Genomic DNA, 22,641 nt, shown 5'->3' with positions numbered 1-22,641 from the left:
TCCGAGACCACACATCAACCCAAGACCCTCCGAAAGAGCTGGTCTGCATACAGCTGTTTCGCATGCTGTTAAAAATACCATGTTTAGACTACACGAATAGGCCACATCCCAGGTGTTCAACATGAGAAAGCTCTCAGAGATGGCTCTGATAATACACAAACACAAACATGTAAGCCGTCATGATCTGATGGCCTATATTCAAATGACAGAGTCTTCCATGGAAGTGCTGAATGTGTTTTGTTTCAATCTACAAATCGAGGAAGCTGTTTTATATGCGCTTTACAGCCAAGGGCTTTGTACCATTACAACACATCCAAATAAACTCTGAATAATGGAGAGCACTGTAAAAATATTTGATCTGGCACCAAAACCCAATCATAAACAAATTCAAACTCATCGTGCACTATGCGTTTTTCTTGTTTTCTTTTTTCCCTCAAATGAACTCGAGCCCTTGACATGCATCATGCAGTCTGGCTCCAAGCCTGCAGCCTTCTTCATCGAGCCTGCAGAGCCGGGACCAATCGCAAGCCTGCACAGCTGCAGGAGAATGGTACACGAGGCAGTCAGCGAGTGAGTTAGTGAGCTAACGCACGTGTGTGTGTGTGTGTGTGTGTGCACGTGTGTGTGTGCGTGTGTGCGTGTGTATGTGTGTGTGTGAGAGAGAGAGAGCAAGCCTGGGAGGGAGGCTATGCAAATGCGGCTGTTTTAAAGAGCAGTCATTGATAATGCGAGCCTCCTCCACGTTTCCCCTGGGGCGAACCGGTGCTAATGAATGGAGCCTAGTGTAACACTACAATCACACCAAACAGAGGCTGCCTCTCCTGCAATGCACTACACCACACCACACCACACCACACCACACCACACTTCACACACGCAGTCCGTCAGGGAGGAAATGCAGCGGGCAAAACCCATTCTTAAAAACAGAACATATAGCGCACAGACATGTGCACTGCACACACTGGCACACACAGAGTGCATATCACTGTGACTGATCAAAGACAATCCATATCCTCCAGCTCAAATACACACCCTGATGGGAGCAAACTATTCTGTGTCTGTGTGTGTGCCATCACAACAGCTCTGTCTGTCTGTCTCTCCATCTCTCTCTGTCGCTCTCTTTGCCACACACACACACACACACACACATATCGTTTCCTGTCGTCTTCCCAGAGGAACAAACGGCGACATAGACTAGATCACAGGGAACAACGCAAAGAATGTAAGCCCACTATGACTGGTTCATGGGGAGAATGCAGGACGCACAACAACATGCTGCTGGCCTTGGGGGTGGGGCTAGAGGCGCCATTGTGATGCGCTGTGCGCTGAACGGATCAATGAAACGTGCGCATGTGGACCCGGACTCTCCTTCTCCAGGAGGTTGCTGCTGGCGTGTGCGGAAGGCAGCCAATCGATCTGCAGCAGCTGTTCCCGCTGGGGCCCCTCAGTTCCTGTCCACACATCTTAAACAGAGCCCTGCGTCACATGGCCATCGCAAGCGCTTCTCTCGCTCACTCGTGGACGCACGCGCGCACACACACAAACACACACAATAAAATAAAATTGGAGGAATTAAAGCTAACGCAAATACTAACAAGGTAACCACAAATTCAAACTACAAAACACAGATATGGTAAGTGGTAGGCCTACTAAATTAAATAAAAACATGCACATGCAGTAATGCGCACACACACACAGACAGGCACAGACAAACACACACACACACACACACACACACACACAGGCCAGCCCAAGACTAACACTAATTATATCGAAAGCATGGGGTACCTTCAAAGGAGCGTGGAGAAAATGATCAAAGTTCAACGGGTAGAGCAACTCAGCTCTCCCGCATCCCCCCACCTCCTGTACCAATGCACGTTTGAGCGCAGGCGACAAGGAGGTCATCGGGGAAGGGGGGGGGGGGGGTGTTACCCCAGCCCTATCGGTAAGGCTGTAGGGAGTTCTTAGCTTTCTCTTGTGGCTATTTATCAGAGCTGCTGAACATGACCAAGGTGTGTGTGTGTGTGTGTGTGTGTGAGGGAGAGACTGGAACATCCTCGTGCCTTTTTATGGACAAAAGAGTACTGAGATACTACGTGCCAGTGTGTTATAAAAAGTGCCGCAGCTGCGACGATCAAATGGACTAAGAAGTCATCTAGTGCTATGACACTTAACTTGGCCCTCTAGAGAACGCCAGGGATGTTCTCACACACGGATTCATTCAGATGAATGGTGAGCATCTCTCACAATGCCAGAGAGTCTCAGAACTACTGCGAGCTCTCTCGCCAACTCGGTCATCAATGTTTGTTTTCCTGCCCCAACACAGAGGTACTGTGGGAGTCTTGTCTCTTCCAATAACATTCCTCCTATCGGGCCTGCCTCAGCCAGTCTCCTGTAGGGAAGGAGCATCAAATAGGGAACAAGACAAGAGACAAGACCACGTCGACCACAGACTGTGAGGGTCAGTAACAACAGATGCACCACCGTGGAAGGCCAGATCGTCCAGCTCAACACCCTGCTTACATGGCAAGTCAACGCAACACAAACAAAGTCATGGGCCTATGGAGCCTCTGAGGGGTCTCAGCTGCATGGCTGACCTCCAGCTGATGGTCAAGGCTGAGGAATCACCATTGCAGCACGTATCTGGTTCACAGTTACAGAACACAATGTACACAAAGGACTATTACGTTTTATTTACTTGGTCATTCATTCAGTTATTTATTTAGACAAGACAGTAACGTAAACATATTATAACGTAAATGAGTACATGGGAACCAGCCACTTCTGATCAGAAGAAGTTAGATACAAAAGAAAATAGCAAGACTTTTTCCTTTATAATGACCTTTTCACACTCCCATACTCATGTGACTACATACCAAAGCCCAGGTTTGCAACACAGTTGCCAATACTGAAACTTGGGAGGAATTGCTGGTTCCTGGACACAAACTGAAACATGACTTTGACTTGACTCATATCATGTGCAGTATACCGAACCTAACACACTGTATTACAAATCAAGCATGTGCCCTTGTCACCTTGCATCCTTCAGAGGCACAACGCAAAGTAGTGAGTAGTGAGGGAGTGATTGGCAGGAAAGCAAGCGAGAGGCCGCAGGCCAGTCAGTCAGTTAGTCATCGGGTGGTGACAGAACCTAGGAGAGGCCAGGGAGCCAATGAGAGGAGGAGGCAACCGGAAGCGCAGATACGGCCGGGATCAATAGTGTCATTCATGCAGCGGGGACTGTGTGTGCTTCACAGACACTTGGTTCTTCATCCTGTGTGTGTGTGTGTGTGTGTGTGTGTGTGTGTATCTGAGGCGAAGGCAGCCGCAGCAGAGGGTGCGTCATCAAAGAGCCCAGTGTTTTGTCCAGGCCAGGCCAGGCCAGGGGGGCTCGGAGCTGGGGGCAGGGTCCTGGGGAAGGCTCGGGCGATATGGGTTGTGGGTACTAGGACCAAACAGGAGGATCATGGGAAGCTCATCAGATAGCACAATGTGTCCGCACAATCCCAGGGAGAGGCTGAGAACTTCCTTTCTGGCACTTTGGGAATGTTGTGGTGATAGTGGTGTGTGTGTGTGTGTGTATGTGTGTGTGTCATCATCAAGTCAGCAGAACACACTGCTACTGCTTCTGTGGAGTTTGACACTCAATGCAGCACTCGCAACTCACAGAAGCGACTGAGGGAGTGTGGAGTGCTGCGGAGAAAGCGAGGGAGACAGGGAGATGGGAAGAAAAGAGTGGAAAGAGGGGGGAAGAGTGGGAAGAAGAATAAAGGGAGAGCTGCCTCTGGCAGGTCCCCTGGGACTTCAATCTCACACCCCCCACAGAGGCAGGTGAGTAAGGAAGGGCTTTTATGCCACATCTGATAAGATGGAGACAGCAGGGGGTGAGTAAAAGAGGAGAACTCACACACTACCCTCTCATGCACAACACACCCACCACACACACACCTCTTTCTCTCTTCCTCCCTCGTTCCCTCTCCTACGCACAGCTGGCAGACTATATCTCTCCACTCTTACGTGGGTCTTGCAGTGCGTGACGTACTTCCACCCACCCACCCACCCCCCCCCCTTTCTCTAACAGCTCTCCTGTCTTCTGCAGTGCAACATGAAAGTAACCATCCAGGAATTCCTGCTTGTAAATGCTCTGTTTCTTTGTAGCAGGGACCCTGTGTGCTGCCCCTAAGCTCCCTCCCTTACAGGGCCTCTGGTCCGTGCCTCGCAGGCCCTGACGGGAAAGTCGCCGTTAAAAACGCGGTTAAACTGTAGTAACCCCGGTGGCGGGGCAACGCAGCGAGCCTGCTGCCGGGGCCGGCCGGATTAGCGCCGCATCCGGCAAACTAGCTGGAGGTTTATTAACTTCATACGCAACAAATTCCTCCGCCGCCCCTTGATCATCAAAAGCGGCGGGGTCTTGCGGCAGCGGTGCCAACATTATTGGCTTTAAGCGCTCGATTTGTTTCAGCTAACATAAGCGCTCGATTTGTTTCAGAAGTCATCTAACATATGCAGGTGAAGGCGGCTGAAGTGCGCTTGCTGCTGATTTTGATTTTGCTGTATTGTTGGAGGGCATATTCTTTGAAATAAAAAAGATATAGTAAAAAGCTAAATGTTGTAGATTTGAAAAAGAAACTTTTTCCTCCTTGTCGAGCCCACAGCTGGCTAAAAGTTATTCACAGATGAAAACAGACTCAAAGCTTGGCTTCATCAAAGGACCCTGAGAAGAACACTTTGTTTTGACTCTTTACGAGCAAGTCAGCACGAGTTCTGGTCTCACACCACGCTTCCAAACCGTTCTGCATGAGTTGGTCTCATTTCATGACTTCATACCCACTGCTGCTCATTGCAGCTTCTGAATGGAGTTCTGCCTGCACAGAACTCGTCAAATGCACCACCCCCTTCATAATGTGGCAATGTTTGTTTTTGAGTGTTTGGTTTTTGTGCTTGCTTACCTCTGTGTGGTGAGTTAGACAAGCACTGGAATATTTCTCAGAATGTTCGAGCGCCACAGATGACACATTCCCAAACAGAAGCTACAGGACTCAGTTCGTTAGCCAGGCCTTGGCAAATCCTGTATATTCTTAAGCTGGCAATTCATTCATAACCCAGCTTGCAATTTGTGAATGGCAATTTTTAATCTCTCTCTCTCTCTCTTTCACTCTCTCTCTCTCTCTCTTCTCCCCCCTCAAACGCTCGACTTAAAATAGCTTCCTCTGATGTGTTCCCCTGAGAGAAGCCTGGTTACTGACAACCAGACTGTTATTATTTTGGTGCTGCTTTGGTGTGTCGAGCAAATCGGGCATTAACGCTGAGCTTGACTGACAAATCCAAAACCATTTCGCTCCATATCTGTGTTCGTGTGTGTGTGTGTGTGTGTGTGTGTGTGTGAGAGAATGTGTGAGAGAGTGTGTGTGAGAGTGTGTGTGAGAGTGTGTGTGAGAGTGTGTGTGAGAGAGTGTGTGTGTGTGAGAGAGAGAGACCAGAGCGAACACAGGTCAGAGTGTGCCAGTGCTATCTCAGAGGGGCACTAGAGGGCCAAAGCCCTGGGAGCAGCAGGGTGGAAAAACACGGCCGAGACGCCTGGCTCGTCGTCCCCCCCTGAAGATGTGCGCTCAGGGAGAGGAATGCCGGAGATGTGCGCTGAGGACGTGAGGAATGCCGGAGGTTTCACCGCACTCCGGGGGCGCGCTCCGGCGGGAATGTGTGTGTGTGTGTGTGTGTGTGTGTGTGCACCTGGGAGGTCAAAAACCCCGACAAGCCGTCTGCCATTTGTTTTTCTCTGTTTGTTTTGTTTTTGCACCCCCTCTCTACCTCCCTCTTTCACCCTCTCCCCTTTCTCTACCATTCTGCCTCTCCCTTCTCTCTCTCTCTCTCTTGTCCCACTCCTCACCTCACTTGTGGCATTTCCACCTAAGTAAGAAATAACACAAACCTCTGGGCCGAGTGAGTGTGTGTGTGTGTGTGTGTGTGTGTGTGTGGGCGGGGGGGGGGGGTTGGCGAAGCTGAAGTGGCTAACAGTGAGAGGAAACCACGTTTTATGGACGCAAAAATAAATCTGAAATGACCCATGGCCTGTTTGCAGGCGTGCACTGGAGGAAGGAGGAAATTATTTTTAAAAGCCGAATCATAGGGGGCAACATGGAGGGAGGGGGAAGAGGAAAGGGAGGGGGGGGGGTTAATTGGCACTAAAGACAACAGGAGGACAGAAAGAGAAGGAACCTGAACACAGCCATGCGGCAGATGACAAACTCACCCGTGCTCAGTCATACACATGTTCAGTCGGCTGAGAAAGTTCTGTCTCTCAAGTTTTTAAGTGTGTGTGTGTGTGTGTGTGTGTGTGTGTGTGTGTGAGAGAGAGAGAAAGAGAGAAAGAGAGAGTATTTGTACATTTTCATATAAGTCCATATATCATTTAGTTTCATTTCATGCAGACAGACACAAACACACACATACACCAAAGCAGCTATTGTCATTTTTCCAAGTGGAGGCTTTTTTTTTTTTTTTAAATCACCCGTGTTGTTTACCCTACTGTAAAACTGCACAGTATTCCTGCGGACGATAAACAGCCATAACGAACAATGCCCTGCCACAGCACAGAGGGAGCTCAGAGAGAGAGAGAGAGATAAAGAGAGAGAGAGAGAGAGAGAGAGAGAGAGAGAGAGAGAGAGAGAGAGAGAGAGAGAGAGAGAGAGAATAAGAGAGGTGAGGAATAAAAGGGAAGAAAAACAACAAAAGGAACAGACCCAACTCTCTCATATTCTCCCCCTGACTCTTGTTTTCCTCCCTCCCTCTCGGTTTCTCTCCCTCTCTACACTGGCGAACTTTGACCTGAAAAGCTCTCCATTGCGCAAGAGGCCGATGTCAACGCAGCCAAACAACATTCACAACAACAGAACAGTGTGTGCCAGAGGAAAAGATAGGGCTTATCTGTGCAGGGGATCTGTTTGTGCCTCTTAGTCCCCACTCTCTCTCCCTCTCTCTCTCTCCCTCTCTCCCTCTCTCCATTTGTTTTTGTAGACTGTGAGCCTTGGACCCTCCCCGATGACATAAGAGAAGACGATGTTCGCGCAACAACTCCTAAAAAGCGTCCTCAAATGCTCGCTCGGCGGGCCGCCGTACACAGCGCACACCTGGCAAGAGGGCGAGAGTGTGTCGGTTTGGCGCGCCGATGCCGTCCTGATAAGACACTGACCCAGTTCCATTAAAGCTCTCATCTGCGAAACGGTTCAGTTCAAATGAGCCACCTGAACGAGAAAAGGAGAGTGCTGAACCGTACAAGTGAGATAGAAAGAGAGGGGGGAAGAGAGAGAGAGAGAGAGAGGGAGAGAAAGAAAGAGAGAAGGATAGAGAGAAGGAGAGCTGACGTAGCAGGGGTGAATGACGAAAGGGCAGAGGAAAATGGATCAGGAGACACCTCGTCTCATGACCACTGGCACGGATGCCGACGGGCACGGTATAGGTCCTGCCAAAGGCCACTCAGCACGGGCGAGCACCTTGAAGGAGTCACGACGACCCACTCGTCAGCGCCAATCTGGCCCTCCAATCTGGTGCCCATTACTCTCCAAAGAGACAGACATTTCTAGCCCACCGCTTTCACACGCCGTCTTCCAGCCCCCCCCTTCCTTTCTTTTCACTCTCTCTCCTTTTCATCTCCCTCTTTCTCTCTCTCTCTCTCTCACACTCACTCACTCTCTCTCTCTCTCTTTCACACGCACTCGCCCGTTGTCTCTCGCCACTCGTTTTTCAGAGCTGTAAAAACAGACGGGAGTTCTACACACAGACGGAGTGCAGGGCCCTCCGTGTCTGACCACTCCTCTGCACCTCCTGGCTGGGTGACATCCACTACTACGACTCGTACTGCTGCGAGAGTGAGGGACAAATACAGCGCTACGCTAACAGTGGATCAGGACGAGGGCAAATCTACGGCAGCAGTATATCAGAGATTTTCCATGTCCAGGCCAATTTCACCTGAAATAAAACTACTACTAGATAATTTACATGTTTACATTTTGCATCAATCAGCTCAACACCTTACACTAATTTAGATTTTTTTTTTTTTTAAACAGATAACAAGTTCCAGCTCTGAAATGAGAATGCAAATACCAGGTTGAACTCCATGAACCTGGTATGACAATGAAAACACACAAACAAAGAACATTTCTGGGGCACTGCATGTTGACACTAGTAGGATACGGTGGAGGATTTCACAACCCGATTCAATTTCTCCACTTCTCCTCTCGCGCTTCCCTCTCGCTTTCCTGAGCTTAGGGGGCCAGAGAGGGGGCAGCGCAGCGGTGGCCCCGCGCGAGGGACCGCCGTCCACCCTCAGGAGTGAAACCAAATGAAAGAAACGAAAGCCCTTTCCAGCCCATTTCGCCCCCCATACTTTGGGGTTAACCCGCTAGTGAGGGGGAGCCACGTGTGAGCGGGAGAATGGGGAACACTCGTTTGCACACTCTCCCTCTCTCCCTCCCTCCCTCCCTCCCTCTCTCTCTCTCTCTCTCTCTCTCTCTCTCTCTCTCTCTCTTCCCTCCCTCAGTGCGTCTCGCCCCTGTGCCGAGAGGCATTGCATCATGATCCCGAAATGGCTCGCGCTTTGACACAACACTTGACTAAAACTAGTGCCTATCACATGACAGCTGGAGAGAGATGAGGGGCATCGCGTTCACTCCGCTGCCCTTTCCAAGCTGAAAGGACACCACCGTTTGAGGCAGAGAGAGGGAGAGAGAGGGGGGGGGGGGGCTTCTGAAGCTCCTCAACGGTCTCTCCCGGGGCAGTTAGACCACCGCCGGGCCTCTCGGTCAGAGGAGGTTTTCCTTGGCGGATGGGATGTGAGGGGCGTAGATGAGCGCACGGAGGTGGCCACCGCTGACTTACAATCAATGTGCGTCTCCCTCCCTCTCCACCCGCCCCTAACAAACGCTAATTCCACTTCTAATTGATTTGCAACGGTGAATCATCCACAAGTACACGTGGAGAGCACATGCCGACCCGTCAGAGGAGTAGCGAAGGAGATAGCAGGAGGGGGCAGCAGGTGAGATCTGTATTGGCACAGGCCCCGTGCATCTCTGCAGAAGCCGCCTGTTTTTTTTCCCCAGATCGCTTTTCTCCTCCTCTCTGTATTCTCTCTCTCTCTCTCTCTCTCTCTCTCTCTCTCTCTCTCTCTCTCTCTCTCTCTCTCTCTCTCTCTCTCTCTCTCTCTCTCTCTCTCTCTCTCTCTCTCCTCTCTCTCTCTCTCTCTCTCTCTCTCTCTCTCTCTCTCTCTCTCTCTCTCTCTCTTCTCTCTCTCTCTCTCTCTCTCTCTCTCTCTCTCTCTCTCTCTCTCTCTCTCTCTCTCTCTCTCTCTCTCTCTCTCTCTCTCTCTCTCTCTCTCTCTCTCTCTCTCTCTCTCTCTCTCTCTCTCTCTCTCTCTCTCTCTCTCGTGTGTGCTGGCCCTTCCCGCTAAAGGAGCTTTGCATCGCAAATGGACCCACACAGGCTGTCAGGTTTTTATGTTACTAAATGACCATAGAAAGGGGTCAATGGGGAGCACTGAGCACCATGCTGCACCAAGCAAGAAGTGATACCGTATCTGTGTATAACCTAAACGCCTGAATTAACTATAGGCTGAAACCGTGACTGACAATATGTAAATAAAAAACGTATCATAGCCATTTAAATGATCAATCTTCTGATTCCTTAGGTTAAAATCTGCCATGTAGACAGAAACCTACAAAAACTCAGAGCAAAATCATCCATGAAAGCACCACTTTACGCAAGAGCTCCAACCCGACGAAGAGGAAAAACAGAATGGCTACTCACTTCTCTGGCAGTGGTCCTGGTTCCAGCAGCGCTCTCCGAAGTGGTCGTTGATGGTGGTCGGCGAACAGTGTTTCTTGCCGCCAACCGTGCCGGGACACACGTCGCCACACTCACGTTTGTCCTTGTTGGACACGATGTAGTTGTCCTCCACCGAGTCCAGCACCTTGGACCAGTCCAGCGTAGACAGGTAACAGAGGTCGGGGTTCTTCTCCAGCCGCACGGCGCCACGGGTCACGTTCATCAGGCTGTACAGGCCAATCTCCTTCAGCTGGAGCATCTCGAACATGACCAGTGCGTAGTTGAAGAAGAGGTTGTTGCCCCGGATGACCGTCAAGTTGGGGAAGAGGTCACTCAGGGTCTCCAGGCCGTAGACGCGAAAGAGGAGCAGGTAATCGGTGATGACGGTCAGCCGGGGGAAGGTCAGGCCGCGGAAGTCCTCCGCCTTAGTCTTGAACATGAGCAGTATCTTCAGGTGCCCCTCGATCACCGTGCAGTTCTCTAGCAGGGTCAGGTTGGCTGCATTGTTCCGGATATCAATGCTGGGACAGACTGTAGAAGCAAAGAGATTGCAGTAAGTATAACTGTGACAGTAAGCACAATTACAACATCTTAAAACAGTAACACTAGTAGACATAGTATAAGTAAAGATCGTAGTTTGCTGCATGGTATTTTGCTTTGGACAAAACATCTGCATTTGGACTGACTGACAAAGAAATGCTTTGGTTGGAAGGTTAAAATGTAAGAGTGAAAATACTTTTTTTTTTATAACTTTTATAATATTTATAATACATTTTTATAAATACATTTCAAATAAATGCTATAATTTTTTCAATGATGTAGCAAAGTTACTATGTGATTAGAACAGAGCTGACCAAAAAGTGCTTATGTTAGCCATGAACAGAATAACAACAAATGTTACAGCTGGATAAAAATGTAAATGTACTGAAATGTTTACCAGAATTAATGACAATTAAGCTGCACATCAATAAACTAATACTGTGCATTGAAAGTAAATCTAGTCCACACAGATATGTTAACTAAGGTATTAAACAACTAAAAACCTGCAGCCATTGCAGGGACTCAGTAAAAGACAAGGGAAATCTGTCCCTCGGTTTGTGGTTCCCCAAACGTCTGATGTATATAAATAAAAGTCAATCATAAGTTCAATGCAAACCAATGCTTTTGTGATCTGAAAAATGTAGGACTATTATGTTCAATTACCAACCAGGCAATTAGTTAATTTATTGATTTATTATCTAGGCCTATTGGATACTGACACTGGGCAACCGCATCTGAGGTCTGGGCGAAATAGGACCTTCACTTGCCCAGTGGACAAGCTACAGAAAAGAAAAGGATTTGTCCAACCCTGGAGCTTATCTTTTCAACGTCGGGTTAGTCCGGGTGAAATTGTATGCGGCCGAGTCATAAGCATGTGTAAAGAGCATCTTTAAATAAAGTGCACTCTCTCCAGCTCCTCATTTCGCTACATCAGGGTTTGTTTATTCGCGCACACTGGCTGTGCTCTGCCGAGGCACTTGAGCGCCTCAGCACCCCACTGAAGTCTCTTGCCTGTGCCTGGCTCCCTGTGGTGCTAACTGACGTTGAGCCCTGTCTGCTCAACAACAAGTGAGAAAAAAACAGAGAGAAAGAAAACACACACACACACACACACACACACGAGAACGAGAGGCCTGGGAGGCAGCTTTCCCTTCGTTTCATTCATAATCTACAGAGCCTTTGTGTGTGTGTGTGTATGTGAGTGTATACGTGTGTGTGTGTGTGCGCGCGCGTGTGTGTGTAGCTGCGCGTTGATAGATGAGACTGGGAGAATTCATTAGCGGTGAGGATTCGCTCGCTGCAAGCATCTGCTGATGGAGCCAGTGGATGATAATGAGTGGAGCGGCGTGGTGCGGCACGGCGCTCAGTGGCTGCTGGCCGCTGCTACGGCGCTCCTGCTCATTACAAAAGAGATTACGGTGATGCTGCTTGCTTTGTTCTCCACCGTTATGCTTTCTTTTCTCCGCACACCCCCTCAGAAGGTTTTTCCCCATTTTTCACCAGAATATGTTAAGATGGCTTAAGCTGGGGAACTGTACTTAAGACTGCTTACTGCAGGAGGCTCATGCATTTTACAACACAAATATTCACTGTCACAGTTTCCAGTCAAGGAGGGATTTCTCCCTTCCTCTGTATTACATCATTTTAAAGGGTGGATGTCCTTGTCTTCCCTTTCTGATGCATTTCAGCGATGATGGCAGTGCATAATTGACATGGCTAGCTACTACATTTTAGACAGTGTCAAAGAACAGCACTCCATGGGCCTAAAGACCAAAAAGCTAAACTACTAAAACACATAAAATAACAAAAACTACACCAACTAAGAGAGAGAGTCCATCAATGAGCACAACTGAGTCTGATTGTGAGTGACGTACTTCGGCCTGCACAGGAATGACAAATCAAAGCCACATTAAGTGGCAGGTGAGGTGAGCATTCTCTGACTATCTTGTCTTGAGCATCTAGTTGCTACAGTGTCTTAATGGATCCTCGTCTTTTTCATTCAGCACTCCTGCACTGCACTTTATCTATTAAGACACCTGCATGTAAACATCTTGTGCGAGAGTTCACCCACACATAGAGCGATGGAGAAATAACATGCCTCAGAAAAAAACAGCACTTAACTAAAACATGACATCTTTTATGCGCCATGTTATTATGTGGAAAAAAACACCGTTCACACATCACATTGTGTGTATGATTACAGCACAATTGCATGTATTTTTTATGCTTACAGTGAGAGGGTATTAGCCTTGTTGACACCAGACCCTTCTCAATTGACAGTGGGTCTAGAAAAGATTCATTGACTTACGACTTCCAGCAGGGGCGTAACTAACAGTAAAATTAAACTTTAATTGGTGAATTAAACTCTCACCAAATTGTTTCAAAAGTGTAGCATAGCAGTCTTGTAAATGAGGGTTTTAAATGCAGTTGTTTACTCAATTCCAAAGAAATACATGTCCATGCCAGATTAGCAATTGTATTTGCGTGCCCGTGTTTTAGGGACATTGGAAATGGGCCTCAATGGCCTCATGGCCAGACGGACCTGCAGAGCAAATCTCAAAATTTCAGAAAGCTTGTATGGGTATTCCCAGGCTAAGAAGGTATAATAGATCTACACAATGTTGACAGAAGTGTATGTGAGATCATACACCAAAATTAAACGGATTTCCCCCCAAAGGGCATTTTTCATCTGTTTTTTATTTTTCCTTAAGACGTATATTCACTTTCACAAATGTTTTCATAATGTCAGGAAAAAAACAAATGGTGTGGTGGGAGGACAGATTTAAAAGTTCATCATTGCTCACACGTTACCACAAAAACTCACAAGGGACACAACCTCGTCTCTGCGTTTCACATGGCCACATTTGGTCTATAATTTTTAGCAGTGATAACATGGTCTTCAAAGCAGCTTTGAAACGGATTCATACTACTGCCCACAATTCCATATAAGTACCAAAAAGAGAAATGGCTTCATCAGGTTCACTCAACTGGGTAAACAGTGGAGGCAACTCCTCGCCATGGTAACGCATTTCCGAGAACACCAAACAGACACAGAGCTGTACGGCAAAAAAAGCTTCTCAGGCAGGAAATATGTAACATACTTTGAGGGAAAGAGTTTTTTTTTGCTACACAGACCAAAATGCTAATGATACCAGTTACAGTTTATTTATTCTTAGATGGACTAGCTTAGCAAATGCACTGATAAACAAACAAGCTGTGCCACCATTTAAAGACTGTGCACACCATCTAATTATAATACATGTTGACTGGATAAGCAACTTGCGATCCAGTTGGTTCAGTATGATATTAATTTCCTGATTTCCTGAGTCTGGTATTCTCTTTAAACGTCTCACAGCTGTGACACACACACACACACACACACACACACACACACACACACACACACACGGGAGGGTTTTCAGTCAAATCAGCAATTTCTAAAAGCAAGCTTGCCCTTAATGGCTTCGAAGTTAAAGCAAATTTCAATCAATAATTAACTCAACATTACTGTACATCACTGTCACCACAGATCACTGAGGCCAACAGCTTCATGAGGAAGAAGCAGGCATAAAAATAAGGTGGGGGAGAAACTGTGTGGGGTGTGTGGTGAATTCTTCTGTGCATGTGTACGTGTGTGTACGTGCGTGTGTGTGTGTATGTGGGGGGGGGGGGGGGGGGTGTGATGATGTGGGACCTCCTGTACTGAGCTGTTCTCACACATGCTTGGCATAACACACTTCCCCTTCTCCCAGCGCCTCTGTCTATTAGCCTTTGGCGCTTCGGGAAAGGAGACCTGCCCCCCTGGACAGGAAAGGGAACACCAGCACATCACTCAAGCCGCTGATTTAGCGCTGTCACCCGGGTGATGTCAAGTTCAAATACGACCCCTTGTTTACACCAATGCCGCAAATTGCAGCTCTTCCTTGTCTCGTTTTTTTATTGGTAGACAGAGAGAGGCAGCGAGAGACAAAGATAAAGAGAGAAAAACAGAGAGGAAGAGTGGGAGAGAGAGAGAGAGAGAGAGAGAAAGGAAGAGTGAGAGAGAGAAACGGAAAAAGTGAGGAAGAGGGGGAGAGAGAAAGACAGAGAGGAAGAGGGAGAGTCCAATCAAGTCTGAGGAAAACTGACAGACAGAAAAAGGGGAGCTGATAAATCTCCACCTTGGCGTCCGTCCGGGAATCGTGCCGGCCAAAGACCCAAAACATCCACCATCACAAAGAGACAGCGAGCCACAGACCAAACATGAGGACCCCAAACAGGGGAAAGAAAAAAAAAACAGCAGTTGAGAAACAAAAAACAAAAACAAAAAACAAGACAAACAAAAGCTGATATGAAAAGAGGCCAAACCACAAAGGATTCTGGGAAAGCCAGCAGGGTGGATCGCTCATCCCAGCACCTGCTGCCCTGCACTTCACCTCAACGCTCAGACGAGCAACGGCTAATTTCTGGTCTGATTCACTTACATAAAACTCCAGCTTCTCTCTTACATCATGGTCTGTTATAGACCTTCACTACAACGGTTTACAACTGTCTCTTAGGGGACAGTAACGCGGCAGTAACCAAGGAGCCCAGGCCAAAAAAAAAAAACTCTGGCTTACTATTTGCCTTGGCTATTGGCCCGTGCACTGAGCTTGTACCGCCTCCCTTTTAAATAAACCCAGTAAAACATCACGGGGAATGACATTCATAACAATCACTTAACTAAATCGACCTCAGTTTGGAACATTACTCAAAGCCTTTATAGGCGGCCCCGGAAACACACAGAAAAGAGAGATGGAGAAAACGAATGCCTGATAAGGGCTCGGAAAAAGGTAACCCGACACCCGTTGCTTTATCGTCGCAGCCCATCAGACTGCCGCACGCTGACAGGCTTGTCTCCTGATGGATTGGGCCTCGTTGTGCAACATGCAGTAACAAATGTCATACGAGTGCAACTGCAGTCAGCCCACCCCCGCCATCGCTCCTCCCTTTGTCACAGCAGTCCCCGACAGGGACACGCTTCGCTCACAGCGAAAGCAAATCTCGCTGCATTATTAAAAACATAATGCTACACAAAAGAAAGTCCTGCCCTTTAGGGTTTAGACTTGGGTTGTGAAATGGAACGACACGTAGAGCACCAAGTGTTGGTCAACTGAGCTGACCCAGTGTGGGGCGGTACAGTGAAAAGGTCCTCGGCAGTGTGTGCATTGTAAATTAAACCAGACACTTAAAGCAGAAACATGAGACCCCAGTCATGTATGACAAGAGGCTAGCAGGTTGGCTTACATCACACAAGTGAATGAAGGGGGGGGGGGGGGGTTCTGGACACAGCTATTCAACTGGTGCAGACAGGCAGACAATGCAGCGAAGTTGAATCTGATTTCGTTATCAGCGCTAGGGATAATATTAGATCACGCAACAGCAGAGGAAAGAGATACGAGGCTCATGAAACACCTCAGTGGAGTGGACCCACAGTAGGCTACTTCCTTTAGGTCTGACAGAACGTTAACCAAACAACTGTCAATGTTGCAAATATTTACAGTTTAGCCCAAATATTATTCATGCCGATGCCAAATCTTAGTTTAGTGAATTTGTTTTTGACCAGTGGGTTTCCCCTGTCTGGAAAGGACATGGAAAACTGGAAACTTTTTAACCATTTCTGTGTTTTCTTGGTCAAATAAAAGATCATATTAATTTAAAAGTTGTCATGGATATGAATATTTATGGACTTACTATACATCACAACAAGTGAACAGAGTTTGTCACTATATAATTTCATCTCATTTTGGCTTAAGTGCTGTTTTTATTTGTCGCAAAGGATCAACACAAACTGGACAAAAGGAATCAGAGGCGGGTGAGGGGGTCCATCCAGCTGCACTGGCCATCATAGTGTTCATTTTCAGAGGGATCCTTTATTTTTAGCATGGCATTCCCACACCGGAGAATTTAATACGCTTCTACCAATAGTAACTGGTGCATGGAAACTGGAACACTCGGCGCGCGGACCACATGGCAGGAATGCTGAGGCCGTAAGGGCTTTGGGCGATTCTGATGGGCATGGGCATGGCCAACAGCAGCATTAGCTCTACAAGGAACCTGCGCGGCCAACACACTACCGCAGACGTGAACAGGCGACTACTGGCACTAAAACGTATCATATGGATGTCACCTTATGTAATTCTACAACTAATAGCCTACTGCCAAAAATGATCACTGGATATAAAAAGGATGTGTTCCATCAAATTTGGCCAACTGATGCATTAGCATCACACAGGTAAGAAGAGGAGCCAGGACAGGTTCATACCGGGTGTGATGGCAAACGGAAAGTTCTCGACAGAAATGTGAAAGCAGTCGGATGGACGGCTGCCTTGATTCTCCCATCACCTTCACCCTCCTTTCGAAAAGACCAGCAGCAGGTATAGGAGCACCTGCCAGGGCAACTGCCTCCGCCACCCTGCTCCAAAACCGAGCCTATTTATAATTAGGATCCAGTTACAGGACAGGAGCCAAGGCATGGCAGATTGCTCCACGCATAAAAGAGCAACATTCAAGGTCTGCCACACTGTTGGATCTCCTGCCAGGAGCCACCTGACAAAATCCCGCCGGTAACATCAGATCCAGCTCATGTTCGTCACGAGCGACGTGCTCCGAGGAGCCACGATAGGTTGTCGCTCTTTTTTCTTCAGAGAAAAAGGTAGAATAATCGCGGGAGGAAATATCTCGGCTCGAAGTCTGGTTGCTGGGCGAAAGGTGGGAAGAGCTTACTGTAGTAATGAATTGGTGATAAAAATAAAGAAATTAATTTACACAAGGTTTTGAATCAACAAAGGAATCAAGACTAAGATTTTTCTTTCTCTTGAAAAAGACTCTGGGTATGTAGCCTATGTGGGTAAATTCCTTCTCTTCTTTGCAGGAAGTAAAGAAATCAGCTACTAATACTTGCACTGCAACGTGGGCCTTGGAACATATTTAAACAAAGACGGAGAGGGAAAAAAAATCACAAACCAGGTGCTGAGCCAAACAAATAAAAGAGAGAACTCCAGAAAGGAGCATTCCTCAAATAGCAGTCTAGCAGCAGAAGACACTCACACACGTCCATATACACACACTAGAGCAGAGCGCCGCACACTAATGAAGAGCAGACCGACAACGGCGTTTTACTCTGCCCTCTGATATAGCCGCGACTCCCGAGACACACCAGGCAGTGCTGGCGAACATGTGACGCTCTTTTTTTTTTTTTTTTTTTTTTTTAAACTTGAGTACAAAGTAGCCCAAACACGGAGGAATCTGTCTAGGAACACAGATAATTTCCTCCCCTTTCCCTCCACCCTGCGCTCCCTTCCAGCCGGCCACAGAGCAGCTGCAGCCTCCCCCAGGGCCGCCGCCGGACTCGGCCTCAGAAACCAGAGGTATTCCGCTCCCGAGTACATCAATTGAAAAACAGATGGGTACTGGCATCTTGACTATTTGGCAATTTCGCACAACATTTTTACAGACCAGATGGGTGGAGCTCGCTACGCTCCCCCATAGCTGCCCCCCCCCACACACCCACACACACACACACACACACACACACACACACACACACACACACACACACACACACACAAACACACACACACACACACACACACACACACACACACACACACACACCAAAGCACGATCACTCACTAGGCAACAGTTTCATGTTCAAGGTAGTGTTGCACGGTGCACGAATACCCTGAAATTGTATTACTATCGTTTTACTATCATTTTTTAAATGATCGTGTTCTTTTGCGTCTTTTCATATCCTGACAACACTAGTCCAAGGTTTAGGGAACACTTGAACTGTTAATCTGCACAGTTCTCGATGGAAGTCAACGGTTCTTTTTGTCAGAAACGTGCCACTAAAAAGCCATGTGCTCGGCTGGGAGAGACAACCACCTTCCAAAGCGCATCCCTCCACTTACATCATTAAAGAGAGCCAGGGCCCGTGCTGACAGTCATTACACTTCACTATGAGACCACATTAAGTTGCTACAAAAGTCGCTTCTGTCAGGTAGAAAAACCTCAGCACTAAATGGCCGTCAGCACTTCAGTGAACTGCTTCGATTCAATCCAAGTTGCTTGTCAGATGCAAAGAACATGTGTCAACAGTGAATGCTGTATCTGTTACCGCATTCACTGCTGACACTAACTTGGTAAATACCTATAGGATGAGGTGGAGCATGTGCGGAATTGCAAAAACAACTCTCGGGGAGGGCAGAGGAGAAAACAGCTCATCTTCCCAGCAGACATGGGTGCCGAGTGGCCATCCATTACTGGCATGAATGTCCAGCCAGTGCTCACTACCACTGCACGTCTCCCCGCTCACCAGTCATATCAGTCTCCATCAGCACCTGAGTGAGGTGGTGCCTTTTAAGCAGCAAGTTTGGCTTATCTCTGTGTGTATGAGGCCAACCCATTTGGACAAGCAAACAACATTAAGACTTGACATGGGGTTTTCCGTGTAACAAATTAAGGACCATTTCCCCCCTTGCTCCTAAAGCTTCCTAGAGAGCAAGTGAGTCATTTTCCACTAACATTTAGTTGTGATAAGAAGATGCTGACCATTCCATACATATCATATCAGTCAGGTGGTGCAGGCTATGTTCACAGACACAGACAGCAATAAGGTTTGAATTTAATACCAAGCTAAGGGGTTCAGCAATATTTCTAAATATTTGCTCTTCCATTGCAAACCCTGTTGCCAAGATGCACGTTGTGTTTTCCATTTCTAATTATGCAATGTTTGCACACTGAATCACAAAATATTTCCAGAGGCCCTACATAAATCCCTATCTACAGTACAGTACGCTGACTTTTCTCCTCTTTCTGCACTTGAGATCCACTCCAGCTCACAGTCTGCCAGACAGTTCCGACCAAAAGCCAAAACAAGAGGCTGTACGTACAGTACGTGATGCACAGCAGCAGCCCTCCCTTTCCTCCACAAAAGCAGTAGCAGTAGCAGGCTAGCCTGGGAGCAGGAGAGGGAAATGCTACACCTCATCGGCCCTCTCCTCATCTATGCCCCGTCTAATTGGTGTTGACGTTAAACAACAAGCTCTAACTTGTCAAGCTTTTACATGAACATGGAGATTTAACGCATGGTGTGTAGAGAGAAAGGGGCACCCGGACAAGCCCAAATAAATAAATAAGTGGCTATGCACAAGTGGACTTTTCTATTAACAATACCTTTAGTGTTTGGTGCGACAGCGCTGTAAACCGTGGATAAATTCACCCCCACTGGTCAGACGCCAAGCCCAACAGGGACCTGTGGCTTGGGCTGGTTGGCTGGCTGGCACGCGGCAGTGTTTGGGCTCGTTTTTCTGAAGACTGCCACTGAACACACTCCCCTGTGCTGAGCGAGACGGCCGCCCGGGCCGGCGCTGCCGCCGGGAGCTGGCCAGCGCCACACACACAGGAAAGAGCTGAAGCCACACTGTCTGCAGCCCCGAGAGCACACCGCAGCAGCACTACGACTGTCAACCCAGCAGCTTCAGGGTTATTAAAATGCATTAAGAACTCTGATTGATAAAGACAATACATGAAGAATGATTTATAGGGAAAACTGTACAAACCATGACAATGTAGGCACTATTTTTAATTGACTTTGCTTTTGTGGTTGGAGACATTTTATTAAATCTGATAAAGTATTCTTTCTTGATTTTCTTTTTTGAAACCCACAGAGTTTTAACATCTTTGCACAGACACCCAGGGAGCAAGCAAGTCCCTTTGAGGTTGAAGCAAGACAAAAGGTTCTTCAGCCCTGAAAAACTCTCCAGCCACTCATTTCATTGTATGAAAAAAAAAAAAACAAGAGCACTTTTGCTCAACAGCTCTTGGCTTTCTTTCAGAAAAGCAAAGGACCGCTGGCAGCTTTATTAGATACCGTGCTTGAGTGACGGGATCCAAGTGTCAGACTGAACATCACAGTAGGAGCTGAGAGGAGTGGAGATGGGATATGGAACGGGTGCTGTTCGCACCTTCGGAGCCGAGGAACAAACAGGATGAAAAAAACCTGCCTGGCATAGCGAGGGATTGGCCGGGCCACTGAAGAGTGGACACTGTGTGCCATTACAAGGGAAGCAGGGATTTTATGTGCCCGTGCAAACATCTGTGGTTCGGCAAACAAAAAACACACACGGCAAAAAGGAAAAAAAAAAAAAAACAGACAACGCCGAACTCCCTGACCTCACACGGCTACGTGCGGCACCAGCGCCAAGGCCGGTCTCCATGCTGACCGGCGGCCAGGCGACGCGGCGGGGCGTGGAGGGAGGATGCTGGGGGAGAGTTGGGGCGGTGGTGTGTGTGGCGTGGGGGGTATGGGGGGTGGGGGTGCGCCTTTGTGTCTCAGCTCCCCTCTGTTGGGAGCTAAAAATACACAGACAGACAATCCTTACAGCCAAGAGCCACCAGCCAGTCATCGATGGATGGGAGCTCAACCGTGCCTCAAGAAGAGGCTCTACATGAAACCTCTCAGAGGTAAAGCAAGAACAAGAACTATTCATCTTTTTGAGTCCTTCAAATTAAGAGGGTTTTCTTTTACAGATTTTATTATTTTCTGTGACACTTTGGTCATTACATAAAAATCACACTGTTTACCGTCACTGCTTCTTACCAAAATACTAGGTTTTTGAACGTTCTAAGTTCCGCAACAATTGAAGGTTCTAAAATTCTATGTTGAATTCAATGAACCCAGATATTCTTTAGAACGTTCATTTCTCAACATTCCCGTCACACTGGTGTGACGGTACTCCTTTAAGGGTTAATCATACAGTACAAAATGCACATCTTCACTTGAAAATTGGCTCTAACGGTTTGCAACACTTTCCTTTACTTTCTACTACTTTACTTTCCTTCAACATAAAGACTGATAAATGGCCGGGAGAAATAAACTCCATCTTCACTCCTTACCACAAGATGAAACAAATCACAGCCACCCCTTTAACCTTGCTGAAAGGTTTACTGCCAGAATAGGGCTGAGCATCACACAGATTTTATGAACGCTCTCGCAGGTCTGGTAACGGCTTCCAAACCCAAACCTACAGCAGTGCAGAGGCTTGCTGTCCGGAGAGAGGGGAGAGAGACACATGCTAATGAGGCCGTATTAATTTTGGCCCCAATCAGCACCACTACCACAGCCACAGCCTGCTGGGAGTGCCGTCAGGACCCCTGATGATGACTAGCCCCACACAGAGCTGTTTATTCCAGCCCACAGCACTCCATTTAGCCCTCCAACAGACAAAATGCAAACGACATGAATTTTTATGACCGGTTCCGTCCAGTCGTTTGTTCATTCGTTTCCGCGTTAAGGTCTCCCAACATTTTACTGCGCCTATCAATCCTGCCTCGCTTGCGAGGACCTCTCCTGTACACAGCTCAACCAGCAAGTGGTGATTAACAACTCAAAGTGGGCTATGAGTCAAAGGTCTGGTTTTCGGTCATATGACAGTCCTTAAAATACATTTAACCCATCAGCTACTGGAGCTTGGACCGGCAGGCCTCCATAACGCATGCACAAGTACGCACACAGACATACACACACACACACACACACACACACACACGCTGCAGACAAACCCCTCACCATTATTACCACTGTTACGTTGGCCACAAGAGCTTCCAACACAGCCACAACTGATCCCAGCATTACCAACATGGCTTAAGGTGGGACTTTTGGCATTAGGTCACTGACCGTTAAAATAGGACCGATCCAAACAGCAACAAGCCCATCAAAATCAAATGGTTCAGTTGTGCTGTAACAGCCCAGCAATAGCACTTTCTAAATGACCTCATCTGGGGAGATATATTTTGATAGTTTGAGAAATTAAGTTGCCGTCAGAATCATTAAACATGCACCTGTGCAAAGAAGTGTGAATCACATAAATACTGATTTTGAAACATCTGGACAAAGCACTGCCAAGAGACAAAACATCAGATTCCACCTCTCACACCGTTACATTCTGTTAAGCAAATGTTGGGATACTGACTCTGGGAGGTTAAAGTGCTACAGAGGCGATAGGTCCTTGTAAACAAACAAAATTTGAAATGTGAACAAAATTCAGAGGTAGTTGAATCCCCAGACTACATTGTTAAGATATGGATAAAAACAGTTCAACTTTGTCAACTGAATACTACAATGGAATCCCTAATACCAAAACATGGCATTAAGAGGTCTCTAAAATTAAATGTAAGTGGTTGTGACTGACATGCATTGGCAAACCACAAAACAGAAACTCATTTGTTTACGGTCTGTATTTCACTAAACACTAAGAGCAACCA

The 22,641-nt window shown here is 47.4% G+C and overlaps 1 protein-coding gene across 1 annotated transcript in view; it reads right to left on the bottom strand.

Moving 5' to 3' along the window:
* insrb (insulin receptor b) overlaps positions 1 to 22,641 on the bottom strand; it is an 89,736-nt gene that overhangs the window by 62,362 nt on the left and 4,733 nt on the right. Inside the window, exon 2 of the mRNA XM_076278738.1 lies at positions 9,799 to 10,347. Coding sequence (XP_076134853.1) covers positions 9,799 to 10,347 — 549 coding nt within the window. The remainder of the gene's footprint in view (positions 1 to 9,798; positions 10,348 to 22,641) is intronic.

This window comes from Alosa pseudoharengus, unplaced genomic scaffold (genome assembly GCF_046254945.1).
Source record: "Alosa pseudoharengus isolate Yale_2024_CS ecotype anadromous, Long Island Sound unplaced genomic scaffold, YU_APseudo_1.1 YU_APseudo_1.1_scf_11, whole genome shotgun sequence".
In the NCBI taxonomy this organism is placed as follows: Eukaryota; Metazoa; Chordata; class Actinopteri; order Clupeiformes; family Clupeidae; genus Alosa; species Alosa pseudoharengus.
The sequence above is the reverse complement of the archived record's forward strand: the minus strand, read 5'-3'. Positions and strand labels throughout refer to the sequence as shown.